The 22,008-nt window shown below is 34.3% G+C and overlaps 1 protein-coding gene across 1 annotated transcript in view; it reads right to left on the bottom strand.

Moving 5' to 3' along the window:
• LOC145680954 (uncharacterized) overlaps window positions 1-22,008 on the bottom strand; it is a 420,869-nt gene that overhangs the window by 115,556 nt on the left and 283,305 nt on the right. The window contains exon 2 of the mRNA XM_081752166.1: window positions 6,023-6,133. Within this exon, the coding sequence (XP_081608292.1) occupies window positions 6,023-6,133 (111 nt within the window). The remainder of the gene's footprint in view (window positions 1-6,022; window positions 6,134-22,008) is intronic.

The following is a 22,008-nucleotide window of genomic DNA, read 5'->3' as shown; positions in this document are numbered from 1 at the left end:
TGTTGAATTAACACCAAAATGGTGTTACTTACACGGCTTTGACCTTGAATTATGACTCAGATTGTGTGTTGGAATAATAAGAAAATTATATTGAAGTAACACAAGGACTGTGTCATATTGATACTTGACATGGTGTAATATCAACACAAAATAATTAACACACTACACTCTGTGTTACTTTCTTCGTGTTGGGCCAACACCGCCACAAGTAACACTCAACACTTTTCTCCACACTACCGACCCTGACATGGTGTCGAATCAACACCAAAAATACTAACACAGATCCGAATTTAACACCGCTCAACACCGGTTGTGTGTTAAAGACGTAACACACCCCTGTGTTAAACACCAACACCGCGGGGTCTGTTTTGAACTAACACCGCATAGTGGTAATCCGCTGGAACCACTGCCCTATGTTAAAATTGATTTGAAATAACACAACCATTTTTTACTGTGTACAGTAAAGCTTGCAAACTCTTGGTGTAAAATATGAGATATACCATTGTGTTAAACTTTTTTTCTGTAAAATTTACGTTCAAACCCACTGTAGTACTGTTCAGTGTAGAAAGACGAATAAACATGAAATTTCATTTGAATTATTCAAGACATGATACGTTGATTAATAAACGTCACTTGGGAAATCAAAGAAATGAATATTCGAACTCGAATGGTCGAAAATCATTAATCCACTGGAAAATTCTGCAATAATACTGTACAAGTCATACAATTTCTGCCACTTCCGAATAACAGCATCAATAGGTATGAGGAACGAGACCCAAACCCGGATTATCCAGGCAAAGTCGTGAACCAAGTGATTCATACGACCGAAGAAATTCCATCACTACCCGAGACAGGTAAAAAATTGGAAAATAGTTTGATTATTTGAAAAGCATTTTTCCTTATTGGATACGTGATAGAAGGTACGGAAAAGAAAAAGGAAAGGGACGATGATTATAATTGATTAATGATACTAATTGGAAAAATCTTACATAAGCTTGTAAAGTGGCAGCAAACAGCCTACCAGTGATGGCAGAATATTTGTGACGAAACGGACGGAGAATATGAAAGAAAAACAACTTAAAAGTAGATGTTTAACACAATATAGTTACGTTAAATTATTTTGGGTCTTTGAAGTATCGCTTATCTCAAGGGTAAATTGTCCATGCTTGGATACATTTCTTGTAGCACTTTTTATTCTAATTTGAGAATGCTGAATCCAGTGAAACTAGTTTAAAACCGTGTCTCCTGTTTTGCCTTATGATTCTTATCGCAGGAAATGTCAATCAAAAATTGGTACTTGATGACTTGTTATCGTAAGGCAAAACGGTAATTCCCCTTTGGCTTTACAATAATTTTCATATATTGGTAGCCCTGCTTTAGCAAATATAAATGCAATTAAAATGCTCAACAGAAGGATACTAAGAAACTAGAAAGAAACAAATTTCATTGAGAAAGAAGGTAACAATGTAATGAATTGGAATTCAGAACTTAGAATTAATGATCACAGGACAGGAGTGAACTGGTGAACTTTGGCCCACCATCAAAATTTTCACCCACGAATCCGACCATCACGGCTCACGAATCCGAATTTTCGACGCCCTACTGCAATTCACGGAAACAAAGCTATGCCTAATTAGAAAAAAAAAGAAAAACGTCATAAACATGTCCTACTACAACTTCTGGTGTGCGTAAGTGTCTGCTTTTGTATGTAAAACAGTAGAATCACTTGTAACACTATCCACCTTACGTGTATTTTATTTCTTTTAACCTCAATGAAAATCGTTTATTCTATGCAGAAATAGAATTGTAACTCCTCTGAAACAACTGAACTCGGATCAGAAGTGCAGAAAATTTTTGAAGAGTGAAAAAACCCTCGCCGACGCTCACTACTTACGTGTAAAGAAAAAGGACAAATTAAAATGATAGTACTCATAATCATGTTTCATTTATTGCGTAATGAAAACATTCTTGCACAAATTCCGATTCACAAAACTTCCCAGACATCAAACAGTCTGATTCCAACGTTCATTAGTGTGCAAAAAAAATTCAAGCAAAAAGTGTACTACTATACTTAGGTAGGAAAAAAAATAATAAACTCTTCCACAGCCCAAAGGAAGGATAGGTTTATTTGGTAAAGTTAACATTTTTTTTTAAGAAGAAAGCAACAAGGAACTTATAATAGGGGTACAATATACAGAGAGTAACAGGGGAGAGGAATAGGGAGCTGGATCTCCAAATCATATCCTGCTAAACAGGGTTTGCTTGTTATATGTTTATTAAACCTGTTTAATATTTGCAGTTAGGGACGTGAGCAGGAATTAATTTCGGAGGGAAGTGTCCAAATTCAATATGAGAACAAATTGAATTAACATTTGTAATATCGCCCTTAAAATTAGACAAACTTTACAGAAAAGTCTGGATTTCGGGGAAGGGAATTCGGACTCCTGGGACCCACTCTCTGCCTACAGCAAATGGAGTATTTTTTTTAATGAACAATGCTAATACGTTAAAATAATTTTAAAAAATTAAATTAATCATCCACTGCGATACTCTGATTTGCCTAACTGGATGCAAAGTTGCGAATTTATTGCTATACTACATATTGTATAATGGTGTTTAAGTTTAATCTTATATTTTCTTCGAGCTTTTTTCTTTCATTTATATCCATAAAAACGGAAAACTTTGTCTCATTTGGCTAAATAAACTGGGAAACTGGCAAACTCATTGGCTAAACAGGAAAACTGGCCAACTCATTTGGCTAAACACCCACTGGTGGACCAATTTTTTTTTTCTGGGGGCACAGGCGGGTCTGGGCGGGGAGGGCACAAGCGCATGGTCCTTTTTGCAGTGTTTTGAAGGTGAACTTTGTGCCTCCTTTACGGCTCTTTGGGTTCTTTCGGATCCAGGTCTGGAACCGGTTCCTAAGATCCGGTTCTGAACCGGGTTTTCAGATCCAGATGTGGAACCGGTTTCTAAGATCGGGTTCTGGAACCGGTTCCTAAGATCCGGTTCTGGAGCCGGGTTTTCGGATCCAGGTCTGGAATCGGTTCCTAAGATCCGGTTCTGGAACTGGGTTTTCGGATCCAGGTCCAGAACCGGTTCCAGAACAGGTTCGGAAAACCGGATCTTCGAGAACCGGAACTTTGTGGCCATCCCTAATATGAATCATAAATATTTCCGATAATTATCGACAATACCGTACTTATTATTCTGATACATTTTAACCATATTTTATACATTATAATCAAAGCAACCCTTCTTTGAATTTTAAAGATAGTGTGCAAGGAAAAATTTTAAACTATCTAGCACTAGAAGATAAAAGCATCTGTCTAGTATAGAGACTAAGGTTAAATATTTAAACAAAATCTTTTTCCAAGAAATACCTAGGTATACTTTCTTCTTTATCATGTTGGCGATTGCTGGGTAGCCAGGTAGGCAAGTCCGCTCTTGTCAGTCGGATAAATTATTGAAAAGGCATGATAATTAATATTTATATTCATGTAATTGGATTATTTCTATACATTTGCAAGGGTAGAGCAGGGGGGAGGGATTTTGGAATTTTTGTGTAACTTCGTTCTCTGTAAGATGATTGATCGTTAGGAGTCAATCAAGGAACAAGCATCCGATTAGATGTCTCATTTAAAGATCGTATGTTGCTCAAGTAGTTTCATACTGAGTCTCATGAGTAAAAGTTCCTGATCAGTACTGAGTTCGTCACTCGAAAGTGTGTAAGTGCAAGTGTGTTTAAGTGTGTAAAATGGCTGCATCTTTTACAGGACAGAAACGAAGGGAAAGGTTACTGTGTTACGGAGAACATATTTATCAGATAAACTATCGTCGCGAGTCAAAATAATATTGCAATTGTAGTGAAGGGTGTAAGGTCACAGTTGTTCTAATTTGTGATAAATTTGAATCTTCATCTCGTGAATACACGCATCCTCCGAGAAATGAGCAGATTGAAAGTTCTCTCATACGAAATGAAATGAAATCTTGAAGTTTTTTAGCCGGATAGGCTAAAGGAGACGATTATGATGAGAAATGAATGAAATGGTGGAATGAAAAAAGTGGGAGCAAACAGGAGAGCCTCGAAAAACCCATGTACACGATATTTGTCCACCACGAAGCTCACTTGGCGCCAGCTGGAATCGAACTAAGGATCCCATGCATTAGAGGTGAACGCTCTACCACTGAGCCACCGCGCCCCCCGAAGACTGGCCGAATAGAAATAAAAGAGAAGCACTTACATACTAAAAGTCTTTGGAGTCCCTGAGAAAGGATAACAATAAAAAAGCGCTTGATTTTTTATATGTTATTGTTAATTTATTTAGTCACAAAGCTATGATGTTTAATAAATCTACGAAATGAGATCTTTAAGTTTTACGTCCCACGATTATGGCAGGTAGGCTCAAAGATACGTCAAATATAGACTTGTAATAAGGGTGGGAGACTTGTTACAAGTCTGGAGCTCTGCCTTGCAAGCTTGGCTTAAATGTATTTTATGCTGTTATGCTGCTAGGGTAGCTGCTTCACGTTCTTAAAAAGCAGCTTCTGGTTATTACAAATACCTTATAGTATGCCAATGTGCTACCAATTATCAAATTCAATTTGCAACAGTCTTTATTGCATAAGCTCATTATGTTTATAATTATTCTATTGGTAATTACTTAATTAAGAATTCTTCAAGCGACTTATTTACTTCATTTCTGGAACCATTTTTATTACCATTTATTTGGAACCATTTTGAACATGTTTGAAACCATTTTGATAATGAAGAGGATAGGACCACAAATCGAGCAGAGGGTTGGCACTCAAAGTTAAATAGAAGTGCTGGAAATCCTCACCTCAATAGATATAGGCTAATTGAATTACTAAAGCAGGAGCAATCAGAAAATGAAGCTTCAATAGCCATGCTTTTAGCAGGGCATGCTGCAAGACACCAGAAATATAACTGGAGACAAACATTTGCCTGTATATTTTGAAATGTAGAATGAACAGTAACAGATTTCTCTAATGTAATACTTAGATGCTGTTGCTTATTGTATACATACGGAAGATAAATAGTATCTTATGTATATTTTCTGTACTTTTTGTAGTTACTGTATTTATATTGTTATATGAATAAACAAATTAAATTATATCTATGAATGCATTTGCAGGCCTACCAGCATAAAGTTCGTACGGCGAAACGGGAAAATGCACATCGAGATTTCCCGCACTGTTAAAAATAATCTCTTAAATTTGAGAAACCGTTTCTTATCTGGGCACCGAGACAATATTTTCTTAGAAATGAGATTTGGCAATTCTCGTTCATAAGGAAAAAAAACAGTATATTTTCTCGTCTCTCTATGTACAACCTCCTCTACTTTTCTTCATTTCTCATTAATGAGAGATTCAAACTCTTGTTTCTAAGAAAAGATATTCTCGATGCACAGATAAGAAACGGTTTCTCAGATTTAAGAAAGTACTTTTAACAGTGCGTTCCGCCTTACATCAAGATGGAAAGTGATTACGGGTTTTACATGCAAATTGCATTGCTAGAAGTCATAAGGCGAAACGGGAAAAGACGAACAATGCAGGAATCCTTTAAAACATGAGTCTTTGAGATATTGTTTATGCCAATGGGAAAGGTGCCCACCTTTGGATGCAATTTTAATTTCGCTTTTTATATTATTTTGAGAACATTGAATCTAATGGAACTATTTTCAAACACGAACATCCTAGAAATGTGATCTCATATGTGGGATATAAATAAATATAAAATATCCAAATTTTGAGGTAATTTTTCTTGTAACCCTACGAATAGATAAGCTTAAAATTGATTCTATTGGATTCCACGTTATAAAGTTAGCAAAACAGCGCAATTAGAAACTTTTCCAAGCATGGGCACTTTTATTACTGGCATGAGCGGTAATTCTTGAAATGAAATCGTCCAAACTAAGTTAATGAATCCATTCAATAACTTATACTCAGCTCCAAAATTTAGTATAAATATATGTGAGGAACAAATGCACAGTGTACTCACCTACAGGTTTGAATCTTGAAATATCATCCCCACATCGCTCACGATTATGGGAGTAATATTTACATTGACGCCATGGACTGAAATAGCCCTTCTCCGCTCTGGCGTTGGAATCTAGGAGAAATAAAAAAACATACAAGAACTTTAGAAGGCAAAATTAATACACAACAGAAACCATACATTATTTATAAGTACCAATGACCATAGTCACAGGCATTAGAGAATACGTTCAAATATAAGCAAATAATATTTTATTAACTTTTACTGTAAATTGAGCACAACAGATATACTCCTATTGATAGTGGTAAACAGTATACATATTTGGTTACAATTCATAAATCTTGCTTCTACGATGCTAAATTATGTGGAGAAAGTAGTGTTTTAAATATGCATTAAACATATCTACTACAGAACTTCTACTACAGGACAGCATTACACAAAGTGTAATAATCTCTGCAATGGATTCTGTACAAACTTTGACAGAGCAGTTTTGTGAAACAATACTTGCTGTTTATTAATAGTTAACAGCTATTTTACAAACAAATTGTCGTTTATATGGCAAAAATGGAATTATCATTCCTATTATTGTAATTCCTAACTTGGACAAAGATTTACGGACTTTGATTACTTTTATTCATTTTTTTTTTTTTTTTTTTGGTTTAAAGGCGTATACCTTCCCGGTGGTCCACATAAATTATTTTAGGATATGATGGTAATCTCTGAAGCTAGATTACGTAACACCTCAACGGTATTCGGGTTAATTAAAATACAAGAAGCAAAGTAACATGCTTATAGGCAACCATACATACTCTTAGGTTATTATGGTTGCATAAAACAGGAATTTTACTACAAAGTTTCAGAACACTTAAGTAGTACATTGTAGTATCTCTGTTTTTGCAACATTTTAAACAAGTGGAATATGTGTTGCTTACGATTTAAAAAAAATAACGCGTTATAATTAATACTTTTGAGATACGTTGAGCGTGTTCTAATGCGAAAAAACAAATTTTAACTGCTTTAAAACTTCGGAATCCATCATAGGATCCGTCTCATATAGCTTATGTGCTGAAAGGAACATTCAACTTCAAGCAACCATATACATACAACATCCACTCTCTTGACCACGTTCTAATTTAAAAAAAAAAATCCTTGGATTAATTACACTCTTATTTTTACATATAATTTTAGTGGCTAATTACGAGTACTTTCAATCTTTCAGACAATTCTTTTCCATCCCTATAATGTTAATAACACACTTTGTCCTTTAGCTCGCTTGGTGTAGGAGCCCTTATTATATGTCAACTCATAATCTCACTAAACTGAAATTTCCGACCAAACTCGAAAAAATATGAAATAGACTCTTCCACAATTTAATTTTTATTTGTATAATATAATGATACAAGATAATAACAAAATATTAGTTTTTACTTTGCTGAATAATTTTTCTATATTTAAATTTCTTCAATATATTTCAAAAAATATTGTTTGTTTTATTTGAAATGATAACAAAAGCTAAAGAACTACGCAACTGTGAGTTTGTTTTAAATTAAAATGTAGTTAATTAAAGATCAAAGAAGCAAGACTTGTAGTCTCTTTCATGATAACTAATTTTATTCTAACTATTTGGTGTTCCTACATATTTCATTCATCACTGCTTGTACTGATGGTATTAAAATCCCAGATGCCACCCGTTGTCATGGATTCATAAACACATTTTTCCACGAACTACAACAAAATGTCATAAGCCACTTGACGCTTACATAACGCTCTCAAGATTATTACCTTCAGAACACAGAATTCTAGAAAGAACAACAATAATGACAACAAACAAACAAAAGTTTAACTGACTTTTTTGTCACCTAAGAAAACTTTACTTTTGAATAACACTAGGTTTTATCATCTGTATATAGAACAGCAGATTGCAGCATTTGTTTGTTCAGGCAAGTCACCTAAAAAGTAATGAAAATAATAATAATGACAGTGGTTCAGAATAGTGTAAAGATAGAAAACAGAGAAAGAGAAGGAAAACAGAGTTTTTCTTACGATTTTGGCATGGGTATGATAGTAATTATTCCGGTGAACACTCTACATTGGGGTCCTTCAATTGAATAAAACATTATTTTAGTGGTCTACATCTTAGGTAAAACGTTGGTTGATTGACTAGAGCTTCGCATTCCTTTATGCAGGGAGGCTATATTAAACGTGAACCTACAGCTTAGCGAGGATCCGAACCAGATGAGCTTCCTCCGGGATCTTAGGCGTGAGGATTGTACATGTAAGGACGAGTACATCTATTGTAATTATTATTAATTCTTGTAATATTGATGTCTAAATTTCCATTACTTTCTGTATTGTAAAGACTAAATGATAAAATTTGACTTTTATGTTTCCAAACTATGCTATGCATAAGTGCAGGAAGACTTACACAACACCTTTGTCTGTCTGTCTGTCGACAGGTATCAGAGCAAAATGAGTAAGAGATATCGAAATGCGCTTTCTCGATTCACCGTCCTAAGAATAGGTTCCATCTCTGTTCAAACTGGGAGTGGTTCAAATTAGTCATTTCCAGTTTCAACGTTTATTGTGATAGAACAAAAACAGTAACAGCGAGAAGTGTTTTTTTGCAAACGATTCAGCGTCTCAAGGCAACAAACCTTGACTATCCTAAACACACTCTACAAAAACCGGAAGTGCCTCAAATTTAATACTACTTCCGGTTTCAAAACTGATTTCCATAGACCAAAATCAGTACGAGAAAGCGAGATGTGGTTTCTTGCAATTGATTCAGCTTTCCAAGAGTAGATTTCATATTCTCCATTAACCCTCTATCCAAACCGGAAGGGTTTAAATTAAGCGTTCATGTTTCAATATTTATTATCATAGAACAAAAATGAAACACATAGCGGCAAGGGATTTTCTTCAATCGATTCACCATCACCACTCGCAAAACTCTACCAAAACCTGAAGTGGTTGTAATTTACGACTACTTCCGGATTCAATATTTATCGATTCGTGAAGATATTTATCAATTCGTTAACTGGCAGCTAAATTGAATGTTGATGTAGCAAGATATCTCGGAATTTTAACGAACACCTAAGAAAAGTCTCATGTTTGTGCAAAATGAGTACCACGTTCTTTGAGCAAAGAACAGAAGCTTCAATGCGTTCAATGTTGCATGGAATTTCTTCAATCAGTGACACAATATCCTCAATTTTTGAATAGAATAATCACCATTCACGAGTCTTGGATCAGAGTAAAAACAGCAGTCCAGTGGTCAGCAAAAAATTGGTGAGCAGCCTCAAGATCATCCTCCATTCAGCTCAGATCTCAAACCCTGCAATTTCTGGGTTTGCGTGGAAGGTAGCTTAGCACTGACCACGAAGAAGTGAAAGCCGCCAAATCCACTTTTTACGTGGACTCTCAGAAAATGTTCTGTAACAACATTTTATGAAGTTAGTGCAACACTGGAAATGGTGTATAGTGTGTGTGGAAGACGCTATTTCGAAAAGAAACTTCACATCAACCCTATTACTGACTCCCGAATAATGATTTCGATCCACGAGCTTTCCGAGCAACCCTCGCACAATATTATGAGACACGAAGGAACAAAAGAGCACTCCATAAAAGGAAGTAATTCCCACTACAAGCTATACTGCTATACTTTTTATTAAATTATTTTTAGAACAACAAAGGGAGACAGAAAATAAGCTCTAAAGCAGGAAAGAACTTGAGCATTTTCATTTTTTAAGTAGAAAAACAAAGGCTCTAATAAGCGAAAGCCAAATATGGATCTCAACTCTACGTATACCTTTTGCTTGTTATCAAAACTCTTGTTTGGTTTTGTTTCCAGGAAAAGGTACTCTCACTCCTTGAGTCACAAAGCCAAAGAAAATTGGTTGTTAACGTCATCAAAAGAAAAATATTTCGATTAAGAAAAAAAAAGGAATGCTTTTATGGATCACTTTTAATGCATTAAAGTCAATAAAGTACCTCACACAACAAAAATCTTCCTTTATTTCCCCTTTTCTTACCCTCTTTTTTGTTATTCTTTCTTTATTGTTGTTTTCTCCTCTTGATTGCTTCTCGAAACCCCATTGTTGTTGTAAAAGCTTGATATCATAGGAAAGTTCTCCCTCTCTTCAAAAATAATATCTGAAACAGTGTTTTGTAGTCCACGACACTCACTCAATGACTAATTTCACTGCATATACAGCTTTAATCTTTTAATAATACTAAAATAATACTATGTGTGCGTGTGTGTCTGTCATCAGCTATTCGAAATGACTCAGAGACACCAATTTTTATACACAGATAGATCTTCACCATATCTATAACCTACTAAACTTTTCCGATTTTCGGTTAGGGGTGTCTTATTTCCGGGGATAAAAATGTAAAGAACGTTTCTGAAACTGGTAAGAACGCATTGCTTGTATGCAACCCCAACTACATATTCCTTGTGTAGGCTTGTATAACACCAAAGGATAAATAATTGAGCAAAGGACTTCATCCAGATTATGAAGTAACACGACGCATGCTTACTCTTTTTTTTTTATTATCATTATTCAGGTTGTGAATTAAGACCCTGCAACGATAGGTGGTTACAGTTAGTAACAATAATAATAAAATAACAAGCGTGTTTGTGTGTGTCTGTCAATGACTTCACACATGGAAAAGGTTCACCTAGGGGTCACCAAATTTTATACACAAATAGGTCTTCAGCAAATCTAATCGGTTTTTCGAGTTTCAGGTAAGTGAGTTCAAAATATATATGAAAACGTGCATACGTTATCTCGGTTTCTAAGAATACCTTATCTGTATGCAACCAACATTACGCATTGGTTACGCGGGTTTACATAACAGCATTAAGACACATGCCCGGGCAATGGAATAAGGGCATTCCTCTTCCTCTCTTATTACCCAGGTTCTGATTAAGATCCAGTAACGACAGGTACTTACAGCTAGTATTTAATATTGCCTCATACACCGGCGCAAATCTGTCTTCAACACATTGGGGGGACGGGTAAGACCGTTCTCATTTTTTCTTTTCTTTTTTTCTTTTTTTTCTTTTCTTTTGCGATGTCCAAAATATTATGAAGGATCAAAGGAGCAGAGTTGTCTTCAATATTGGGAGGCAGCAGATTTGAGGCTTATTCTGAGGGACATCAATTTCATCTTACGTTCCTTTGTGGCAACCGGACAAAAATAAACAAATTTGTCCCCAAAAACACATTTCAAATCGGATTATTGGGGGGGCAATCCCCCTCAGTTCCAAGATTGGAGGGGACGTGTTCCCCTCACCCCCTCGGGATTTGCGCCAGTGGTCTCATATTGTTTTATAAAAGGTGTTCCAACACGAGCGCAAGATTTACATTGCACGCCATTTTCGTTACGTTGTTCTGGTGACGCTGAAAATTTATAGGTTTATCAGATGAATCCTTTTAAAAGTGCATATCCTTTTTTGCAAGAATATCTACTTTTTAGTCTCTCCTCTTTTTAGTAGAGTACTCTTTTTCACAGTTTATGGAAGTTTCAAAAGATCGTAAGAGGTAAGCAAAATATTACTCTGTCGACTTTATTAGAGCTGGCTACAATTGGTTATTTATATTCCATTCCATGTTAAGTGGTATTACTGCGACCTTTTTTTTTTTCAATAATGACGTTTCTCTTGCTGAAAGTTGATATTTATTAATTTTTCAAATTTGACTTTTTCTATATCATCTACTTCATTATTTAACTCCCTTTGGCTTCAGGTATATTTACTATTAATTTTGCAATATTTTTTTATTCTAAGGGTTTATGATAATATCAAGTGAGTTTCGTTTCACAGTGTGGAACTATGGTAGACTTACAAACTATTCAAATTCAATACTCAAACTTGAAGTAGTACTTTTATAACTACTTCAAACTAAAATATTTCAGTTTAATGTCCCACGATTACACTCTTTAGGCTAAAGGAGGAGGATAAGTAAGGCAAGTGAATGATGAAGGCAAGTGAATGATGATGGTAGAAACGGCGGAATAAGAATGTGGGAGAAAACGGAAGTGCCCCCAGAAAACCCACGGACAGGATGTTGTCTACCACAAACTTACTTGGTCGGGGACCAAACCAAGAACCCCGCACACCAAAAGTAAGCTCTCTACTCCAGAGGTGAGCTACCGTGTCTCCCTTATAACTACTTGAATAGCGGACGCTGAAAACACACCAAAAAGCTATTACCTGCTACTTCTTATTGTGTTTGCTCTATGTACATTAATATTGAAACCGGAAGTTGTAGTTGCCAATTATTGCCGCTGCAACAGAGGAACAAAGTCAGAGATAAAACGTATCCTTGCGATACTATAATCCATGTCAAAAAATTGCTTGTCGCTATGTATTCCCTTTGAGACCAGTATATTTCCACCACTTCCGATTTCAATAAACAGATAAAATTCCAGACAAAATTCAATTTTGGAATATGCGAGGCCATATCAGGAAGTCATTTCTCGCTATCGCTTACAGTTTTTTTTCTCTCTGTGGAGAAACCGGAAGAAGTAGTAAATTTCTAGCACTTTTGGTTTTAGTAAAATGATAAAAAGGAAAACGGAATGTATACTTGGGACGCAGAATCATTTTTTTTAAAAAAACAACTTCGCGCTGTATCCTGTCGTTAACACAAGAACCAAAAATAGAATACCATTTCCGGTTTCAATAACGAATTATGGGAGGAAATCAAATCTACCGCTGGGACGCAAAAATTGATTTAAAAGAATGCTTTTTGTTCTTGCTTTTTGTCTTGGTTGAGTAAGATCTCTATTGAAATCGGTGGGTGGATACGGTTGGTACCTTTCCTTGAGATGCTGAATCAGTTTCTAGAAATCACTTGCTGCGATCTATTGCCATATTTATTTTACGACGACAAACGTTGAAACGTATAATAATAATAATAATAATAATAATAATAATAATAATAATAATAATAATAATAATAATAATAATAATAATAATAATAATAATAATAATAATAATAATAATAATAATAATAATAGCTAATGTTATTATTCCTCGAGTCATTGTAAAATGTAATATTTTTCTACCCTCGCAATCTGGTAACCCTATGAAAATTTCGCTCTGATCATGCAGATTGTGAATAGTACCATGCATTCTTGAATGAGCAAACAACACACTATTGTTGTGACAATTTACCAATTTTCGAAAAGATTTTCGGAAACAATTTCCAAATTGCGAACTGGCCAGAAATGGCCACAATAAGATTTTGTCACACCAACAAATCGCAAAAATTTCTTAGGTGAAAGAAGAAATTCGACCATCATTAATGTGAAGTGGTGACACGAACTGACCACAATTATGCGAAAATGTAATCTATTGAACCACACAACTAGTTTCTATATTTTTTGTACTATAAGAAAAATCCAAGAAAGCAATTGCTACCTATTCTATAGCAATGATTAAACCATGAGTGGTCTGCTGTTCATTACAGTGTTATAGGCTCTTGAAGTTAGCAATACAGCAACAGAAACACATTTCCAGATTTGTTTTTAGTAAGTGTTCCGAAGTTCTCTTGTGATTAAATGATTTTCTCTTTTGGTATGGGAAACCCAGGTTCAATTTCAGGTGAAACTTATGTTGTTTGAATTCTAAGTTTAGCTGTAGATCCATGTCTCATATAGCATCGATGGTGAAAGAGGATTTTAAATTTCCCATATACAAAAAAGAAGAAGAGAAAAGAATATAAAGTATATTCCAGTAATGTGACGGGAACTAAGAAATAAATTTTTAAAAAAGGCTAGGAATTTAAACAAACAAGCAAACAAACTCATAAAAATCATGAATGATCAATCCTGATATTCATGACCATGAATATTTTTAAATAACATATTTGCAATGCCATAATTTAATCAAAGAAGCTTCTGATCCAAATTCATCACTCCTTCTACTGAGCGAAACAGAAGCTTACAGGGAAATTCTTCCAATAATCCTTCATGAATTAACAAGGATTCTCGCTTAATGGAAATATAATTCTTAGATTATGCAGGTTCACTTTATCAATAATTATTATTTTCTTCCAGAATAAACACTATTACGCATTACTATAACGAGAAGCAAATAAAAATATCTATCCAGTTAAGTTTTCCAGTACTTTACACATAATATATTAGTGAATATTAAAGTCTTTCTCCTTCTGTCTTTGTAGTATTGCTTCTATATCTTATGATATACTCTCCCCGTATATCATATGCCATCAAATGTGACGTTCTCTTTAGACATTTTCATCTGATTAGGTAATACGTAGGTCTATACAGGTCCGTAGTCATCTCCGCTTCTTAGAGTGGACAGAAATTAAATATTAAGGGACAGAATCAAATAATGAGAGGTAGAAATAAAATAATGAGGGGCAGAAAAAATATCGAGAGGGCAAAAATAAAATACTGAGAGGCAGAAATAAAATACTGAGAGGGCAGATATAAAATACTGAGAGGACACAAATAAAATATTGAGGTGGCAGAAATAAAATACTGAGGGCGTAGAATAAAATACTGAGAGGCAGAAATAAAATAATGAGGGGCAGAAATAAAATATTGAGAGGGCAAAAATAAAATACTGAGGAGCAGAAATAAAATACTGAGATGTCAGATAAAATACTGAGAAGGCAGAAATAAAATATTGAGGGGCAGGAATAAAATACTGAGGGGCAATGACATCAAGGAGCACCACAAAATTGTTTATATATGGAATTTCTGACAGTTGTAGCTCCTTCGACAAAATATGCACTATATTGACAAATATTATGGTACGTAAATTCAAGGCTACGAAGCTTCGTTATTAACATACAATTATTGAAGACGAAGAAGAAAAAAATAATAGTTTTGGGCTATATTTATACTACATTTATACTGAACGAAAGCTTCATCACTTCTTGTCTCATTCTGTGTAGGTTTCACATCATTAACGTCCAGAAATAATAATAAGGAACAAAAATACTGAGTGCAAAGCACTTGAATTTATTAATCAAGTACGTATAATCAAAATCGTAAGTTCTTTTTGTTTAATTTTTTTATACTGTATAATTAATACAATATACTTTGTGAATATATATTTTGTTTCTTACTAATAATTAAATTAATGAATTCCTTCCTTTTAAATTTAGACATTATTTTTTGACTAGAAGACCAATAGGAAAACGACCATTAGGAAGACCTAGGCGCAGATGGGAGGATAATATTAAGATGAATCTCGCAGAAATAAGAATACAAAGTAGAAACTGGATCCAGTTGGCCAAGGACAGAAGTCAGTGGAGAGCTTTTGTGAACGCGGCATTGAACCTTCAGGTTCCATAGGCCATAGAGTTAGTTAGTAGCTTTAGGTGATATCAATACATAATGAAAATTTTGCAGTTTCAGTCGGATCGCTTTCATTCAACTGAACACTTCCCAAAATAAGTGAAATTTAACAGTTTATTTATGTTTGATGTTAACGTTGTGAACCTCGATGCAACTATGTTTCGGAAGTTCATATGGCCCTTTGTTTTGGATGCTTGTCGTGGTCAATAATAGGGTACCAGGGTTTGAAATTCTTGAAATGGGTAAATGTCAATGGGAGATATTTGGTGCATCTAGCAGAAAGCATATGATTTTACACAGAAATGAATAAAATGTGTAAAAGTAAATTTAAAAATTCTCTAAAACGTTTTAGAGCTGACCACTTAGCTACGGGCCTGAGTCTATATATGTACACACTGCAATTCCATACAGAAATAATTTCAGGACATAGTCTGGGGGCAAAATTCCCTTCATAGACATACATCCGATAGTAGACTATGTGGAATTGAAATTTGAGTTTTACGTCCCACGATTCTGCCGGGTAGGCTAAAGGAGACAGTGATGATGAGGAATGAATGAAATGGTGGAATGAAGAAAGTGGGAGGAAACGGGAGAACTCCGAGAAAATCCACGCTCACCGTGTTTGTCGACCATAAAGTTCGTTTGGCGCAAGCTGGGGTCAAACCAGGGACCCTAAGCACCAGAGGTGAACGCTCTATCACTGAGCCACGTAAACCCAAAATAGAAAAAAGAGCTTCGTAGGCTATTAGATCTGGTGAAACTTTTCTATGCACTAAATTTGGTATCTCCTTTCTCTGTGAAAAGCTGATGACAGATCGACACACACAAAAATTATTTTATCATTACTAAATATCTATACCATGCTGATACAATACCGAGTGAGGACGTATTTCATAGCTACTTCCGCCCTCGTACTTTCCAAATTCGTTCGTTCGTTCGTAAATGTACACCATTAATGTTTGCAAATGTACATTTAGGAGGCAGGCGAACGAATAGCGTTCTAGCTTCATAACCTTAAAACCGCGAATTGAATCCCGCTCTTGCGCCGTGTGGAATTTGTGATGGACAAACATCATACTCGTGGGTTTTCTCGGGGTTCCCCCGTTTCCTCCCACTTTCTTCATTCCATCATTTCATTCATTTCTCATCATTACCGTCTCCTTTAGCCAAAGCGGCATAACCGTGGGACGTAAAACTGAAAGATTTCATTTCATTTCATTTTGAATCCTGCTCTTGATCATCCTAAGTAGATCCGCAAGGTTCCTCCCCTTTCTCAATTCCATCAGAGAATGGACACACATATACAGAAAAAAAATCCTTGCAACTGTTCTCTATATTTTATTTATCTATTTTTACTAGTAAATGATTTTTAACTATAACTGGAAAAATAAATAATTTATCATTGTGTCGTAAAGTTGCGGTACATTATAGCATAGAGTTCAATGGAAAATTAAAGATATTTGAATCTAGTATTTAAATACATATTTAAAGTACTTTGGCAAGATGCAAAATGTATCACGATATTTGTCATCACTAGCTACTTAATTGACTTTTAGCTTTATTTTTCTTCTTCTTTCTCGAAATAAGCCCATTATCATTTTCTGAACCCATGGGAAGTGAAAATCGTAAACTAATTTTACTCATGAGCGAAATTTGAATAACCAGACTACTCGAAAGATATTCAATGAGAAGAGGAATACCAAGCAATAAATAACATGTACTCAATGCCTGGCAATGCTATTGTAAGTAAACGTCTTTTTACATAATTGATGTTTTTCACGAATAACAATCGTATTCTTGAAAGAGCAGTTAATTCTTGTCCTACAAGATGCCATGCCTTCATTTACGTCACTCACACATAATTGTAGATCTGTCTAAGCTAAAGATGTCAGTCCGGTTCGCAATCTTTAAGATTTTCTTTTCTACTTTAACTCTTACCTTGGTGTTAACTACACACACAAATGACAGTTTCTTGCTTTCAGTTAATGGAAAATCTTTCACAAAAGATTAGAATGGAAGAATCAGCATCGTTGTTTACTTGCATTTGTTTACTAAATAGTAAATATTTTTCCCCTTTACGCTGTATCCGAAGGGAAAAGTTTCTTTCCGCCTTCTTAACAACACTTTTCCTGCGTTGTTTACACTAACTTAAAGACTATTGTTTCGAGTAACCAGGAGCTATTGGGGTATTTGAAATCAATATGAAAACAACCATTTCTTTGGCCCACTATACAAAACTATATTTATTTAGATATTTTATTTCGGGCAACAAAAAAATTACGGGGTTTTGGTATCCCAGTACTTCGTGATAACAGATATATTCCTTCCCTGTTGAGCTGAGGAAAACTCTAGAAAAACCTCAGTAAGGATGGCTGGGGGTTTAATGTAATCAAAATTTATCTAATATTCTACTACGCAGTACTATATTAATTATAGCAGTACTACATACTCATATTATTTGAAGTTATCGTTCCCTACAAAACGAGAAGAGACGAGAAATAAGGTTTTCGCTTCTTGTCTCGTAAATTTTGTAGAAATCTCGTCTCGTTACAAGTCTCAAAAACTTTTATCATTTCGTTTTGGAAGTTCACGTTCTCATTTTTGTCTATCCTTCCGCGAAGGGTGTGGTATAATAACATTTATATCTTATTTATTATTGAAGTATATTGTGTAATAAAGGGTTAGGATTTTTAGGTTCGCACACTTTTCTGTTAGAGCAAAAAAGACTCGCAGTAAGTACCCATTGTACCAATATTGTCTCCGGGTGGGAATAGCGACTATTTTCCAAGACTTTTCCTCTTTCTTCGGATCTTTATCCTTTTTCCTCTTAATCTACTCCTAGTACCCCTTTTTCCTTTTTATTCTTTTCCCTCGTACTTTCTAAAATTTTAAAAAGAAAACCTACTTCATTACTCTAGATGTACAACACAGTAATAAAAATTAACTAGTCTTTTGTACAGGCCACTCTTATTCTCACTTTCAATTTGTTTATATTACGTATCATCATTTTTGGTTCAAAACTCGTTTTCTTTAAATTGTAGTGTAGTCTGTAGTCACGTACTGTTATTGTTTGTATATTTGCAGATTTCTCAATTTAAGGAAGTATTGTCGTGCCAAAGATGAATAAATTCTGATGTTTTGTCTTTGTGCAGCAATTTAATTAGGGATTAATTGAAATTGATGAAACATATAACACGATGCCATGTCTTCATCATTCACTGGGACGGTCGTCAGTAAGACTCATACAGCAACATATTTACAGCTCAGAACATCAAAAGAATGAAAGTCTTCTAACAAATAAATAAATAAATAAATAAACAACCAATGTTCAATAATTACCTGTATATTACTAGTGATAAATGTGTTTTAAAAACGAGTTTTTTCGAAAGCGTAAAACTTACAAAAAATTATATTGATTCGTGTGTCTTTTCTCCCTTCCCAACGACAGAGATACCAGTGCTGCAAAAGTCCAGTAAGAGCAAAAACTAAAAATCTTTAACAGCCCTGCTTCAGGAACCCGTTCTGAATCTGCCTTTACTAGTAGGCTTCTATATTCAAAGATCTTTGGTGCATAAACATACACGGAAAGCGCTAAAATAACTCCACAGTCGGACAGCAAATGTCAAGTGTTCCATGACTTATATATATAAACAACAAATGAACGGTGTACAAATCAACATGGTGCAATACAATGAATAACAGCTTTTTCAGGAGAGAAAATCGAAATAGTTACCATTTTTTTAGATACAAAGTTACGGTGGTAGAATTGTAGTAATCGTGATTGGACTCAGTGATAAAGCGCTTATTTCTAGTGCGTGGAATCCTTGATTCGATCCCAGTTCGCGTCAAGTGAGCTTTCTAATGGAGAAACGCAGTGTGCGTGAGTTTTCTCCAGGTTCCTTCCGCTTTCTTTACCCCACCATTATCATCCATTAAATCACTATCATAGTCTTCCTAAGTTTCGGTGCATAATCATGGGAGGTTTAAATAAAGAAAATCTTGATTGCCAGCTAGAAACGTACGATTCGCTTATCCATTTCATTTTTTTTTATTGTCATTACGGAAAATCAAAAATAAAGAGTATATATGTGTGCGGCCAAATAAAACTTTTGGAATGTTTCTTTTTAAACAGAAAGAAGAAAAAGGGCTATTCCTTCAGAGATAAGGCGAATGAAACAAACATCTTTATATTTACTTGTAACGATCCACACTGTTAGTTTGCCAAAAGAATACACTCACACACCAACTCCTCCCACACATAAAGCGTCAAAGCAAATTCCACACAACCAGTTTTACAACTCGTTACAGCCTATTGTCAAACAGACATGTAACAGTTCAAACTGCTCTAAGCCAACGAACATTTCACAACTAACATCAAAGTCACAGAAACTATAAACTAGGAATTAGCATTAGTTAGCAAACTCACTGCCAAGGCACAAAGTATTTGGCCTAACATCAGACTATTTTTTTTCTTTTTCCTCAGACCATAAAGGTGGCGCTGGTTGAGAAACGAATAAAGCAAAGAATAAGTACTTACTGTTTTTGTAGTCGCTAGATCTTGTCAGGTAAAAGAATAATAATAACGAAATCGTGCACTGCCAATTTAACGCAAGTATTAGGTAAACATTTTAGTCAGCCTGTAATCATTTTGGTTTATTTTCATTGAAATTATTGTTAACCCACTAGTTTTCATTCGATCAAGATGTTTCCTTATACACATTTTAAACAAGATGGGAGAATAAGAACTCTTTATTATTATTATTATTATTATTATTATTATTATTATTATTATTATTATTATTATTATTATTATTATTATTATTATTATTTACTCCTTTTGTTTTAAATCTTTTATTTATAGCTATATTGAGACAGCTAATAAATTCTATTCTAATTTAGATCTATTCCAATCTAAATTTCCAATTGTTCGGCATCAACTTTTTAAACTTTTTAACACTTGTTAGTTTTGTTCGGATGGGTGCCTTTAATATGTGTATATATATTTTCCTTTATTAGTATCAATGTTTTTTAAATATATATGTATATTTGATTTTTATGTTCATACATGTAATTCTACCATGTATGCATGCAATTTTTCGCATGTAATTTTTATGCATATTTTTTTTTAAATTACAGATATTACATGTTTGTTTTTTTATCTTTATATTCATTCATCATGATGTATTTAATTTAGCATGCTCTTTTATTTCTATGATTTTATGTACAACTATCTATTTTATGATTAAGATGTAATGTATGCATTGTATTTTGTATTATTCTTAGCGAAGTAGTGGCTGTCAAGGTGTTGTTGCCAATAAACTGAAATAATAATAATAATAATAATAATAATAATAATAATAATAATAATAATAATAATAATAATAATAATAGCTGACATATTTTTAATTAAATCGTTAATATGCACAAATGTTGATTGATATATTTAATGTAAACCAATATAAAAAATGAATTATACTATGCTTGTCAGAATAGGCAACGGGTCAAGTACGATAGTCCTTGCTTAGTGCCTAATACGTTGACAAAAACAGTAGACATAATTAGTCATCGAATCAGTATATTTCATTTCGGCTTAGTGCTTATGTAGCCTTTATACAGATCAACGTCCAACTTGAGTTTGTGTTGAAAGGGCAAAGATATATTTTTTGGGGAGAAGAGGACAGAAAATATACCATCTTACGCTCACATGTATATCAAATGACGCAATTTGTATTATTGTATGTATCCATCTTAATATCACAAAATTAATGTTGTGTGATATTGAACTCAGTGTAAGCGCAATACATTGATGCAATACACTTACATTACAATATCCCACATTTTCACTAATTTCTTCATGTCTTCGTGAACCCTAGGCGTGGACACGACAAGATTTTGCGAAATTCGATCCGAAGATGAAGGGATACGGGACGAATATTTTCTTTCCATTAGATTCTGGAAATAGTTGGGCATAGAAAACTAACATTTTGTATAGATGTTGCCTAGAAACACTAGGCTGTAGATACAATGAGGTTTAAGAAATATTCATGTTGTCTATGAACATTAGTCAGTAGATAGCAATGGAATTCAAGAAATATCCTTAAGGAGAGGACAGGAAAGTTGAACTTTTTTCAGTCTTTAGTCAGAAATTCAAAATTATTAGGCTTGTAAATTAAGATAATTTACGAAGTTCTCCATCAATCCTAGGTGGGGGGCAAGGCAATGTTTTGTGAAATGTGATCCCTAATGCGGAAAAAGAATGATTGAATATGTTCACACCTATCATATCTTCGAAACTGGTAGACATATCAAATTGAAATAGTTTTCTTTAGATTGCAGCAGGGTTGGCAAAAAACATGGTTTTTATTGAAAAAACAAAAAAAGTTTTTTTTTAGTTTAAACATGTTTTTTTTTTTGTTTGTTTAAACCAGGTTTTTTTGGTTTAAATAATTTTCTCTTATACATTTATATCACATATGGACCGAAATAAATTTGTTTCACCTTGATGTTATTATGCAACAACCGGGTTATGCTGAAAGGAGTCCCGTAAGCATACAGCGCAATCTAAATCGCTTCTCGGCTTATATCCGGGAGAAATTGTCCTCCATTTGAACTCGAAACCGAGACTAATTGGCCACAAATGCGATACATCT

The sequence above is a fragment of the Thermobia domestica genome, chromosome 3 (assembly GCF_964235325.1).
Source record: "Thermobia domestica chromosome 3, izTheDome1.hap1.1, whole genome shotgun sequence".
Taxonomy (NCBI): domain Eukaryota; kingdom Metazoa; phylum Arthropoda; class Insecta; order Zygentoma; family Lepismatidae; genus Thermobia; species Thermobia domestica.
This window is presented reverse-complemented; position numbering and strand designations above follow the sequence as displayed.